Here is a 14,309-nt window from a genome sequence, read left to right as displayed (position 1 = left end):
TAATAGTCTCCTGTCAGTCAGGCCTGGGTGCTATTTGCTTGAAGTTGCCATGAGAAAATTAGAGATAGTCTGGCATTTTCAGCTTTTCAAAAAAAATGTTTATAAGCAGAATAAAATAATTTGCACAATGGCTTTATAGATAAGCACTGTCATCTGATGGGACACAGCAGCCTCTGGCTATGTGCTGTCATTTATTACAGCACATTAGCATCCTGAAGAGGACAGACTTTCACTTGGGATGGCTCTTCTCCACTTAGTCAAAATAAGTCCGCTGTCCCTTCCCATTCTACTCTTTTTGTGCAGCACAGCACACAACATGAGTTTAATTCCTTGCTTCCCAACTGAGGAACAAACCCATCCATATCCACCAGCACCTGGGGAAGGGCAGGAGGCAGTGTGCCAGCAGTGGGCTGCAGCCTGTGACAGTCTGTCCCAAAGGCAGCAGCGAGGGTCCACCCCAGGACCCCACCTTTGCACTGCCATTTAATTGGAAGAGCTACAGGATGCAGCAATGACATCAAGCTGTCCCTCTGCTGACTTGGAAACACACCATTCCTCTATTTCCCTTCCAATCCATTTTAAGGAAGCTATTTCAAGCCAGGCTGCTTTAAATACAAAATTCAACTCGTTCATCTCAGCTGACTTGTTGGCTGAACCTACAGTGTACGACAGAGCAATGGCTTGACCTTGGAGTGAGCCTGCCTTTACACTTGAACTGCTGCTTGGCACTCACTGGGCCAATAAAACAAGACTCCACTCCCAGAGCAACAGCTGACAAATCTTCAAGAGAGAGAAGGAGATGAGAAGGCACAAAGGAACAAAGTAAGAATCTGGATCAGATTAGGTGACTTGGATGAAATACTGGAACATCTTTCACTCTTCCCATCTTGAAGAAATTTTGGCACTGGATGAACAAGCCTACAAATAAGTAGCATGTGGATTTTCTCAGTAGAACTATGTAGAAAATGACAAAAACTAAGCAGTCAAAGAGGGGAAGATAAAATAGATACAAGACCAGAGAAGAACAATGAGGGAATTAATTACAAAACCACAACTGAATTTGGGAAAAAATGCTTTCAGATTTCACGCTTAATTAATTTATTTTGTAATTGAATATTACCCATTTACCTTTCCATGTTCTTTCCGCATGTGAGAGATGTAAACATCTCTCTGGGTGAAGAGCCTGTCACACTCCCAGCATGTCCAGCCAGGATTAGCCACTTTTTTAGCTTCTGCTTTCTTTATGGGAGAAGGAGATTTCTTCTCCAGTTTTTCTGTTCCATTGATACATTTTGTGTCCTCTTTGTTGTGGCTGGCTGAGTTCTGAGTGGTGGGTTTAGTACTGAGAGGCAGATTTATCCCCAGGTTTGGTGGCCCCTCAACACTTTTCAAAGTTCCATGCATAGACTGAAATAAAAGAGAGAGAAAAAAGTACAAAACTAGCATAGACATGTACAGTTGTTTGACAAAATTCAACAACCCTCTGAGTCAAAAGTAGGGAGGAGAAAAGGGCTCAAGAACTACTTCATGTTAAGTTTAATTCCTTGCTTTACTTACCTAGCATCACTAGCTAAGCATCCTCATTTCAAACTAGGTGACTAGAGCCTTGCAAGAAAGAAAGTTTTTTACTTGCAAATTTTGACTTGGCACACTGGTAAATAAGACAAGGAAAGGCAGCTCTGGAGAGATCAGGCAACTATATTGTTTAGGATACATTAAGAGTTTATGTTGAGGCTGAGTTAAGCCCCATCTTACTCCATGCCCACTTTATGAGGACCCTTAACTTAGGGCTGCATTGCTAACAGTCCTTAGAAGCAAAAGTGTGCAGGGCTGATTTTGTCATCCCCATGACCAGGGGATAGGTAAGAGGTGTCTAACAGGCTGTCCTCCAGCTCCCTGCAGCAATTCAGTAGTGATGCTTCCTCACTGATTCATTGCTAGCCTTTCAGTAAACAAGCAGTAAGAAGGGAGGAACTCTTCCACCTTCTCCTTCTCCAGTTTCCTTAGCCAGTGCCACATGCTGGTGTGATACCTCAGCCTACCAACAAAATAACTCATTCAGGAAGACCTGGGCTTCAGCTGTGTGTCTGAGTTTCACACGTGCAATGGACCCAATAGGAATGGGTCAGCAGGGATCTGGGCCAAGAAAGATCACTGCTGAGCCTAGACTTAATGTACTGCTGAACGTGGTTCCCATTGCCAAGGTCTCTTCCACAACCACAAGACAAGCCATTGCATACATAATTATTTTTCCTACAGGTAATCACAGAAACAAAAAAACCCCATTCGATACATTCTTGATTCTGCTACAATCACCTGCTCCACACGATGCACTGAGATATTTCTTATACATCAAGATCAACATTCCTATAGAAAAACTGAATCAGTCATTACATCACACATAGACTGCAGACCATACCAAATATAACATTTTAACATCTGAGAACATTATTCCCAGATTGCTCTTTTGGAATTATTAACATCACTCTCTCTGAGCAGATTTCTGGTTATTCTGTGCCTTTTTACAGTACTTTCTCACAGCATATATTTAATGAAAAATATTATCTACAAACAAAACAAGAGAAGACAGATGCCTACACACCTTGATATGATCCATCATAAGCTGTTTCTGTGCATATAGAAGAGAACAGTCTGGACACTTGAAAACAGACACCTTCTGGTTTTCAATGTGCTGATCAAAGTGGCGATAGAGCAAAGGTTGTAGAGTAAACACAGTGTCACACATAGAGCATTTATATATTATTCTAAAAACAGAAGTACAATAAACAATGTCAGTCATGTTGATGATCTATTTGCAAGAATCATAATGTTAACTTTTTTTCTCAGAAGAAGTTAAGATCTGGCATGCTTAAGCAACCATTTCACACTGCTTGAAAAAAGTTAAAATTACGCAAATTCAAAAAATCCTCCAATTTCAAAATATGGGAACAGTAGGAAGAAGAAACAAACAAACAAACAAACAAACAAATAAAAAAAAGGAAAGGAAAATAATTAAAAAGTGCAAACAAGAAGCCAGAAAACAACAGTTACATAGGTAACACCAACATCTGCTTGGGATATTCTGAAAGTTAAATGTCTTCAGTTTCTGAACTCACATTATGGCTGAAGGACAACAGACCTGTTTTGGGTTGCAAAGGCAATATGTTTCAAGGGAGAGACTGTTTGATCCTAACTGGTAATATACTTCAAGGTAAATTTACTTTTGGCAATGTACATGGCTTCGAACCTCCTGAATGCCAAGCCTAGACTTTGTTAATGCTCTGGAGCTAAGTGATGGTATTTCCCTGTTTGGAACTTATAAGCCTTTAAAAACCTGTTTGTGGAAGGAATATAGACACCACTGAAACCACAACTACCCATCTCAGAGTGTATGCAGCTCTTGCAGTTAGCCACCTAAATCTCCCAATCTGATAGGCAATATTCCAATACAATTGTAACAAAAGCTATTTATGTTTTAGTAGCTGTGCAACTAGTAAAGCAATGCATCTATTAATATAATTTCAAAAGTGCTTTACAAGTAGATATACCAATTAACAAAGAACCAGGTAAGTACTGGACACTAAAAGCATAGTCCCTGAAAATTAGTATGATAGCCAAAATTCTGTATTACAAAATCCTAAGAAAGTTATTTAACAACTTGAAAATAGCTGTATTTTTAGAAGATCCTTGTCAAGTGTCTGTCCAAAAGACAAAAAACCAGGGAAACCAGAAAGATAAATCTCTGATTCAAATGATTTTACAGTGAAAAGTATAGTTGAAATTGCATTCTAGGAAATTATTTACTTGATACTTTGCTTATCTGTATGTTTGATTGCATCAATAATGATTTCCCTGGCAACTAAAGGTGAGCCACATGATTAGCCATTCAAACTGCTACTGTTTGCTACTGCTATACTTTAATATATACATTTATAAATTCTAAATAATTATATTCTTTCAGAAATATCACACTTTTTTTTAAGTTGGAAAGTGAATGAAAGGAAAGATATAGATAGGAATATCTACTATCCAAAAAGATAGGAATAGCCTTGAAGTCTCAGCATCTTAGCACTGTCCCTATGAAGTTACACTCTTTACTGAAACAAAAGAAAACCACATATAAGCTGTTTTTCCATAAAACCCATGTACCATCTTTGGTACTCTACAGGAGAGAGCTTCACAGAGCCAAAAGACATGACAACCATCCATTTCCCTACATTAAGATAATCTGATTCCATCCTTTGGAAAATCACTGCACATAAACTTCATTTTTCATACAGTCTCTGTTCCACATAGCCACGTGTAATGCAATTGCACATCACGTGGTGCCAGGGAGTGCCCGGGGCAGGCAGCCACATACCCACTGTGTCCTGTTCCCCTAACCAGGGGGGTTAGCCCCCACAGAGCCCCCTGGGCTGGCCCCAGCCCCTGGCAGGAGACAGCTCACCCGACCTCCCCGGCCCCCAGGACCTGGGCCTTCTCCTCTGCCCTGCCTGCAAGAACCAGGCACCTCGCTTGGCCATGCCCAGAGGGAGGGCTGAGACCCACCTCTGAAGGTCAGATGCCTTCTACACACACCATGACAATCAAAAGCTTTGCATTTCCAAGCACAGAAGGCTGCTGTACCCTTCTTTAAATTTGTCCCAAAATTTTTACTTCAGAAGAACAAGAATCTAACTGAGATTCTGTGGTCACACCTGTAGTGCCACACAACTGCATTACATTCCTCCTTTTCAGTCATGGATTTGTTAAACTTTCCAAACCTATGATACCAGTTGCATGCACTACAGGCACTGGGTGACACGATACAGTCAACCAGCAGCAGCAGACTGGTCCCATCTGAATGTCTTTCCCCAATGGTCAGTGCTGGCCATGAGCTAAACAGATTACAAAATAAGCACAGGCAACACACTCTCTGCCTGCCCAAATAGTTTTTGTAGTTACTGTATTACTACCCTGTAGTGTGCAAGGTTTGAAGAACTGCTGTTGCTACGTTCACAGAAATTTAACCTTTGCCAAATAAATCACCAGTTAAAACCTCATTTAAAATGTTACATCAAGCTACAGGTCACCAACAGGGTAAACAACTGTTGGCTGTACAGCAGGTGACTCTCAGGCTGTAAGCACAGGACAGAATGCAGTTCCACAAGTCAATGAAAGGCAGGCAAGTGCAGTAGGAGAGGAATTCTGCTTACTTTGGTTCGCCTATCTTGATACCCGGGTGCTGTGTGTAGGCGTGGGAGTGCGTGCTGGGAGCAGATTTGAATGCCATGGGACAGATAGGACACTTGTAAAAGACTTCACAGTGAGAACCTTGAATATGGGACTTGAGTGCTGCCACGTCAGAGTACACAACATTGCAGTGCACACAGCTGCAAAGAGAGCAGAGAAGAGTCAGTTCAGCCCAGCCCAAAGCAGTACTGAAAGAAATGGAATCAACACTTATTTTCAAGCAAGTGGAAGAGATAAACATAGATATATACATATTATTCTGTCAATTTCAACAGCCCAGTAAGAATCAAGATCAGTAGAGAGTTGCATACCAGAAAGTAAGAAAAAAAGAATTTTCCCAAATTTAATTTGAACATCTAAGAGACAGAAGGGCAGAACATGTGTTTATGTCATTACAACAAAATAGGTAGAAGGGTCAACAAAGGAATATTCTATTGATTGTCAAAAGAATGCTTAAATCCTCTGCAAATTTGTAGAGATTTTACAAAATGTATTTTTATTGCATGCAGTGGATTGTACAAGCTATGACACAGCAATTTGGAAACTACCACCAAAATGGAAAACCAGTTAAGAAAACATTCCCACCAGTTCCCTTGTTTAGATTCAGTGGAGACATACTGGTAACAATTTGTTTGGACAGGTCATCAAATCAGTACTTGAATTTACAAAGAGTAATAATTTAAAATGAGGACAACTAAATCAAATCTCTACAATCAGATCAGTCTACCAGATTGGAATTCCAGAAATATTTTTCAGAAACATACTTCTGCTGTGTTGAAAATTTGTGAATTTTCCGCATCTATTTTAAAATGAAATTATTAAAAAGTTAGTATTAGCACATAAGAATCTCTATATACAATGGTCTCTTTTAGTGCCATACATCTCCACTACCACATGCTACATCTAAGTCCAAGAACATACTTCAACAAGCAATTACTAACTAAACTGTCAAACGAACAAATTTCTTACTGACTAGTATTTTGCAGTAAGAGTTTTACAATCTCAACATAGAAGGCCTCTCCCCTTCCAAAATTTTAATTTTGGCATCTATCATGGTAGTATCCTTGTTGTCATATAAACATAAAATCATTTTTGATACTTTTAAAATGCCCTGATAAGAGCAATAAAGCAGGAAATAGTTATACACTGCATTCAAGAGTCCCATTTTCCTTTTAAATGGGATTTTACCTTTGAATTTTATGAAATGTCATCCTTTTTTCTCTGAGCACTTAATTTACATTCTTGATATTATTAATCAAGTTTATCCTCATCTAGTCTCTGCATACCAATGCATTTCCTAAAGTAAAGAGTCTGTGTCTTTTTTTGATCCATTAAGATCTTCTCTACTTATACAGAGATGAACATTTTTTCACAGCACTAACAAAGCCTGATCCTCTTTAACAGACCTACAGTGTCACTTCAGGTGTCACCTCACCACAGTTGGGTTGCATCTGTTGCCTCCCTTCCCCACCCTTTTTGACTTTACTCTCTAGTGATGCAACGTAATAGATGACCCTCAGCACCCACCATTGTACATTAAAATAGTCCTTAGGGACCAAGCCTTCATTCTTGGCCTGCTCTAAAGCTTTCATATTTTCATCTTGGAAGGATGCAATTAAACTTCAGGTTGATTTATTTCAGACATCTAGCCTGAATTACTGAATCAAACTGAATTCCTCCAGAGTTTCTTTGGAAAGGCAAGACAGGTTCTGCTGCTCCTCAGGTGAATGCACCATGGTGATAAGGAGATGCTAAGGAGGCTGATTTTCCCAGATACTTCTTTTCTTTGCCTGGATATTTCTGATTAACTCTCACCACATACAGAAATTCTGTCTAGTAAAACATGTTTACAAGACACCTTGAAAAGTTTAGATTCACAGTGAAACATTTATAATCCTTCTGGTGTTACTGGTGCAGCCCAGGAGTCCCTGAAGATGATTCTGAGCACAAATTCAAGACAGACTAGACAGGAGAGTGGAGGCAGCAGATGAAAGACATGTAGGATGAGACAGACCACTGCTTGGGATAAAAGAATCAAAGAGCAGAACCCAAAGTAACAAGCTGAGAGCTGTGTCAGGCCATGAATTCAGCCTGAACACTGACTGCCACAGCAGGTGGTTTGATGCTGTAAAAAAGCTCTCTTCCCGTAGTGGAAGGTTTCACATCCTAGCAAATGAACTTGTGGCACATTAGGGGGAAGAAGCTGCCTACTGGTAAGACTTTAAATCACCCTTCTCCCGCCAGGCAGGATGAAGTGGAAATGTTTCAGGAGTGCTGGGCAAAGCTCAGCTGTACAGGTTCCTCTTCTGATCTCTGGCTGTGCTGCCTACTGTTCAATGCAAGTAAAATTCTAAGATAAAATGATTTTTCACGTTTTTCAAAGCTTCACACTTCCATCAAGTGCCTCCAATTCCTGTTTCTCATAAGCTGCCATTACAGGGTAACATAAGAATAAAAGGGAAACTTAAGAGTGACAAAAAAGAACCAAAAGACCAGGCTATTTGATTGAGGAACGTAGCTTTCAAGTGATGCAACACTGAGGAATCCTGACCTTCCACAGGAAAGAGAGCAACAGGATAGGTGCAGTAGACCCATCAGCATCCCAATAATACATTCTGGCAGTAAATACCAAAAATTACTGTTTTACTAGAGAGAACAATCTAGAATTCAATGTTTTGAAAAAGCTCAAAAGGTTTTTTTAAGAACCTGAAGTAAAGAAAATACATCCTAATTCTCCAGATCTTGTAAACTGTGAAGTCCTGAATCTGACATTTTAGGGGCTGGGTGAGAGTAGCCAATATTCTCATGTAATAACACACAAAAGTAGATGCCCAAAACAAAGCAGAATCCTAATGTGGTATTTATTAAAAAATTTGTAGTACTAATAGCACTGTTGCCATGACAACCTTAAACCCATGAAGCTGTAGTCTACAAACAATGCTTATGAAAATGGAAAATTACTCTTAAAAGCATAAATTACACATAAATTGACAACAAAAGTAATCATTATACTGACCGAAAACCAACTCTTCGGGTATAATGCAGGCAGTTCTTAGTGACATGAGTCTGGAAGTGGACAGATCTGCAGATTGCTCCACATTCAGGACACGTGTATGGAGATTTATGCTGATGAATTCTCTGGTGTGATGCAAAACTGCACTGGTTAGGAAGCAGCATCTGGCAGATATTGCATGTCTTCTAAACGATAAACCAAAATAGATGAAACAAAAGGTTTGGTTCAGCTATACATAACGTCTTGTGTCAAACACTGTAATATATCATATAAAAGCTTAAATGCTACGACTGATGTGAACCAAAAGTAGGCAAGCATTACATGCAGGCCCTGCTTATAGCTCTTGTAGGCAGAGCTGGCAGATACTGGCAACCAGACATACTGGCATTCCGAGCCATCCTGGTACAACAAAGCTCTTCCTCATACACCACTGACCATGGGACACACAGGTTGGTTTTTATATATTTTACTCAGGTGCCTCACAGTATTTCCTTAATGGTGCAAGTGGCCTAACTACAACCTAAGAACCAAGCTTTATGGTTTTAACTTGGTGCACCATGTGAAGAAAAAACCCAAACCCTGCAATTATACTACCTTAATTTTCTTTGATCCTTGCCTCCTGATGTATTCTTATGGCAATATCTATTATACCAAAAAAAATGGAACATTACCCGTCAGAAAGTGCACAGATGATTTCAAATTCTATTTCTGAGGATAGAATGTATCAGGATTATATCAAGATACTGTGCATTTGAGTAAAAACTAGAGATGTACAAAATATTTAGAAAGCTTTTCTTTGCAGGGCGACCTGTAATATCTAGCAGTAACTTCCTAAGTTAATTCTTTCCTCATATTGTGTTAAACAAAAATAATTCTGAAAAAAATAAATCTATATGCTTGACTATATGCTGACCATATGCCAAGTATGAAACACTGAAACTCTTTGGGTGCTGTGTGCCATTCCTGGGGTGAAATGCAAATGATGCAACCCAGCAGTAAACAGGCTTAATTTTGCTCACAGTTGCTTTCTATCACTGGAGGGCACAAAGAGCCAAACCTGTAAAAGCATTCCAGAAAATGTTTCATTTCCAATAATACATCTCTAAATTCCCCAAGCAGAAGGCTGACTGGGGCTAAGCTTCTGTTTAACTTCAACCATGGAATCTGCTTCTCTGACTTCAGCAGAAACACTGATGGTTTCAAGACCATCAGGTACAAGACCTTGCAGTACTTTATGTTCACTTCTTCAGACTTTGCTTTGAAAAGCTTTTCAAGCTATTGCTATTATTATTATTTCCTATGACTTGAAATTTACAAATCTCCCCAGGGACTGATAACTTCTTCATGACCTGGCTATTTTTTAATACGAGATCTGTGTGTTTTTAGGAATGAGAGTCTTGCAAATGTAGTGATGTGTACATTCTGCAAGAACATAGAACAAAGTAAGATCTCCAGAGCCGCACTGTACATTTTTTACTAACCTATGTGTGAAGAAATCCCAGAAAAAATAATTAAGGAATAAGCCCCTTCCTCACAGCAAAACTTTCTTACTAAAACACAGGTGCTTCACAAAAAGTAACCCCCTTCTTCCAGCTCAGGTGAGTGTCTTTTAAATACCTTCTGAAAACAGTAAGCTCCAGATCACATAATAGCAGAATCAAAGCCACCACTGTAGAAGGACTAGTACAGTGTTAGAAATAGCCTTCACAGGAGTCTGACTTACTAGCACTGGCAATTATGCCAGTAAAAAAATAGTCTGTTCTCGTTTAATCAACAGGAGAGAGACACTAACTCCTCCAAAGATGGAAGGAAAAAACTTTTATGGTCACTGCAAAAAAAGGTTGTCTTTTTTTCCTTAATAAAACACTGTTTACTACAAAGGTCCAAAGTAACTTAACTGCCTTAGAATTTTTACAATATTACTGATAAGAAAAAAAAGTATATTTTTATATGACAATCTGTACACTCCATTTTTATTATTTTTACAAAATAGCTTAATCTAAATTACTTTTTTTTTTCTTTTTGAGGGTTCATGCAAATACTTTGTTTCTCTTTTTAAAAAACAATAGTTTTAAGTAGAAATGCTAACATGAAATATCTTGTAGTCACACACACAGAAGCAAGAAGTGTGTTTTCATATGGTTCACTTCCAATGTTTGCTTTGTGAACGTGGTGGCCTGATAGGTCTGAATGCAGTCTCCACACAAACAGTTCTCAAATGTCCTGACAACAGCAAGATGGCAAAATGCAAAGCATTATTAAAATAGAGGAAGTTAAGCAAAGAAAATCTACCATTACTCAGCACAACTGCCAGGCTGCAAGCTCATCAGGCAGGAGGGACACATGTACTGCCCCTGCAGAAGGCTTTGCCAGAGGTTAACTACCTGCAGGGGTTTCAGACTCTCACCCAGGGGAGACCTTTGTGACACAGCAAGTCTGAAATTGCACTCAGACATCTATCAGTACCCTCTATGAAATGCCAAATATTTGTCCTCAACTGAACACCATCGCTGGCTGGACAGCTGACTCAGGCCTCCAGCAGTGACCAGAGCTGTGTGGGGTGTCAGCCTTCTCTTCAGCTCAGGCTCAGAGGCAAAATCCTGACTAACCACAACTCGACTTAAAACCTGCTTGCCATACTCACTTGGCTTCAGTACCATTCCTAAAACCTATCTTCTGCCCTCTATGTGTTGCTAATAAGCAGCAATAAAATACTGGGAAATCTGGGGCATTATTTGATCTCATCAGAAAACAGCAAAACAGAACAGAATCCCCAGGTTTCCCAGAATCCTTCCCAAGCCTTTCCTTTGCAGCACCAGAGGAAGCCACGATGCTTAATGTTTAATTGTAACCCATTCCAGTAGAATAAGAAGAATCTACTGTGAAATTCTGAAATTCAGCATGTTTGCTTACCATTTTATTTTTATTTTGGGCTTAAGGTAGCATGAATTTCCTGTTCTCTCATTCCAACCCATACCAAAATAAAACAGCTTGTGAAAATCATCACCTGCCTGTGTTTAAAGCCAAAGTTTCAGGAAAAAAAAAAAGGTTAGGACAAATATGGTGGAGATGGAAAATAAAGATACACAAGAGGTATGAGTATGAAGGGAAATGAGCTATGTAGTTTCCATGGGAGCTATCAAGTTATATCTGTAAGTGAATGAACGTTAACATTAATGAGCCAAGGTTTGCTACGTTTTGGGTTTTTTCCCCCCAGTAGGGGGATGAGGGTTTCATTCAGCCAGGAAACCCATTGGTGAGTGGTCCTATTCCTTTTAACAGGAATATTAATGAAAGTAAAATATTACAGAAAGGTAACAACTTTATACGGAACACTATTTAATTGCTAGGGCTGTTTTACTATTATTTTAAAAGCAAGATTCTACTGTCATAATGAGAGTTTAAGTAGTATCAGCTCCTCACTGCTCAGACTCACTGAAAACATAAAACTGTATGATTTTCATTTCAAGAGCAACTAGGTGGGCACTACCAAGAATGGTAAGCCACAAATAACAGTTTTCCTATTATTTGTTTGCAAAATCCAAATGTTTATTTTTATTATCTCTTCCTTCTAAAGTTATAATATACATTTCATCTAACTTTTCTATCTCCTTCCCTCTCCAAAACAATGGTAGTGTACAACAAAAAGCCAGTGCCAAGCAAGAATGAAAACAGAAGACAGAGTATTTACATTGAGAACAGTCAGACACTGGAATGGTCTCCCAGGGGAAGTGGTGGATTCCCCCTCTTTATAGTTTTAAATCTCAGCTCAACAGGGTGCCAAGACATTTCACATAAACAATTATATAAGAGGGGTTGGTCCTTGAGGTCCGTTCCAACCAGACATTCTGTGATTCTCTGATTCTATTTCTTGTCCAGGCTTTTCAAGGGGTATCATATAATTAAAAAAGCACTGAAATGTTTATTAATGAATGCCTATCCAGAGTCTTCAGCAAACTCTACCTCTGCAGCAATGCTTTGGACAAAAAATGGACAGAAAGGTAACAAAATGAAAGCAGGATGTATTGCTCTCACTAAAGGAACTGTTCACTTTTTCCATGCTGGGCATTTCAATATAGCTACAACGTTACAGTATGTCATAAAATACAACATAAATAAAAACCAGCATAGAAACTAAAACTGCTGCTTGATATATGAAAACGATTAAGAAAAATACTACTTTTAGAGGGGGTATTTCAACAAAATATTTAAAACTATTTATTAAGAGCTTTCTTTTAAAATGGAGTAACATCAAAATAGTGTATATTCCTCCAGTGCTTTGCATCAAGAAGGCTAATTTGTTGTTTCTAAATTAAAATCTGCAAGTCCATCCCTAGTAGGCAGGCATTAAAGCTCTTTATAGAGGAAGTTTCCAACAGATGACACAAACATGGCGACGGGTGGAAGGCAATGCTGTTTTCTGGACCTTCATCAGCTTTCCTCCCTGACCAGCACTACCTGCATAACTGTACTTATCTTTCCACCTAACTGCAGTGCTGCAGCTACATTGTGACATTCTATGAAGATCTTGGTTGCTTTCCTGTATGTAAATCACCAGGGTAAACAGCATCTGACAGGACATGCACAGAGAGCAAACTCAGCAGCAGCAGGGCAAAAGGACCAAACAGAGGTAGCAGGAAAGGGCAAAAGATGTTTCTACACATCAGTTTAGTTCACCTATCTGTACAAAAAAGGCCCCCACAGAAAGATAGTACATAATTCTTTTGTATTTGCATTTTTTTTTCTATTTGAAATTAATTTTATCCTTACCTCACCCTCCCAACCTGTTCTCAGTACATTTGCCTGTCTCTCATCCACTTCCTTTATCTTAGTGCCTTCCTATGGCTTGATTTTACAGAACCAGGAACAAGAGGGTTTTCACAAAGACTACTGGATTTTATAATACCGAATGATAACTAATGGACCTATTATGGAAAAAAAAAGATAAATCTAATGCAAATGAGCACCAGGGTTAACTAAGAAACGACGACTGAGTATGGAGTAACTCAAGAGCTGGTGCACAATAAATGCACGGTCAGCCATTAGATACTGTTCAAAACTGCAGAAAGAATATTTTCTGCCAACTTCTTTATGACAAAAAAGTTTTAGGTAGGCACACCTGCAGTATCTTACAAGCAGAATCTCACATGGCATTTCTGTGTGAATCCAGGGACATTCAGCCTAAGTCCACTAGCCAGTTAGTAAAGCAAGAGCTGAGGTAGAGCCACACATCTACATAGACAAGACTATTTCCAGGTTCAAATCTCTTCACAATACGATCTGTAGTGGTAGACACAGCATAGCTGCTTCATGGCCACAAAACAGGTCTTAAGTTTAGCAGATTCTGACAGGAACGTGTCTACTCTTCCATGACTACTGCATTTCCTCTCTTAGCTGCAGGACTAACAACCTGTACAGTTGCTGTGCAATTCCCAGGAATATTCCTGGGGCATTCCTGTCTTGATCAGTCTGAGCATGTTTGCAGGTTTTCAGCTTCCCACACATCAAGAAGCTGTAACACCCAAACTCAACTGAATGCTTTGAAACACACCAGAATCCCTTTTAATTGGCACACCCCAAAAGAAATCCAACTACATAATTTGATTAACAATCTCAGCTCTTACAGGATTATAAAATACATCGCACACTGATTAAGATTATCTTTTATTGAATGATGTGTTTCTTTCAGATCAGGCCACATACATTAGTAAAGAATTTTAAAATGGTTTGTAAGATTAACTCTTCAGCAGTTTTAAGAGGAAAGGAAAACCAACACAAATAAGCAAATGGTCACACAGCAAGAAATGCATGCTAGTGAACACCACTTTTCACCTCTGTTTGAGAAAGACCTGAAGCAAACAGCATGTGTACCCTTCTAATAGAATCAGTGTGCCATTTATTCATTGCCTGGAGTCCCTGCAGGTCAGAGGGATGCCTAGCTCACCTATGGTGCTATGCAAAAATAATGAAGACTGAAGACAAATCAAGAATGAATTGCTTGAAACTATGATTCAGATTTAATAGGTGGGCTGTTAATGAGGGTGCCAATTAAGTGGATTCCACA

The 14,309-nt window shown here is 39.2% G+C and overlaps 1 protein-coding gene across 12 annotated transcripts in view; it reads right to left on the bottom strand.

The window, feature by feature from the left end:
* Nucleotides 1-14,309, bottom strand: part of LOC139789269 (zinc finger protein 532) — a 34,871-nt gene that overhangs the window by 7,161 nt on the left and 13,401 nt on the right. For 11 of the 12 annotated variants that reach the window (XM_071729770.1, XM_071729775.1, XM_071729768.1 and 8 more), the window contains 4 exons: nucleotides 8,249-8,430; nucleotides 5,196-5,372; nucleotides 2,603-2,765; nucleotides 1,129-1,407 (listed from right to left, as the gene is read on the bottom strand). In XM_071729770.1, coding sequence (XP_071585871.1) covers nucleotides 1,129-1,407; nucleotides 2,603-2,765; nucleotides 5,196-5,372; nucleotides 8,249-8,430 — 801 coding nt within the window. The remainder of the gene's footprint in view (nucleotides 1-1,128; nucleotides 1,408-2,602; nucleotides 2,766-5,195; nucleotides 5,373-8,248; nucleotides 8,431-14,309) is intronic. The other variant, XM_071729769.1, reaches the window with a different exon arrangement.

The sequence above is a fragment of the Heliangelus exortis genome, chromosome W (assembly GCF_036169615.1).
Source record: "Heliangelus exortis chromosome W, bHelExo1.hap1, whole genome shotgun sequence".
NCBI lineage: Eukaryota > Metazoa > Chordata > Aves > Apodiformes > Trochilidae > Heliangelus > Heliangelus exortis.
This window is presented reverse-complemented; position numbering and strand designations above follow the sequence as displayed.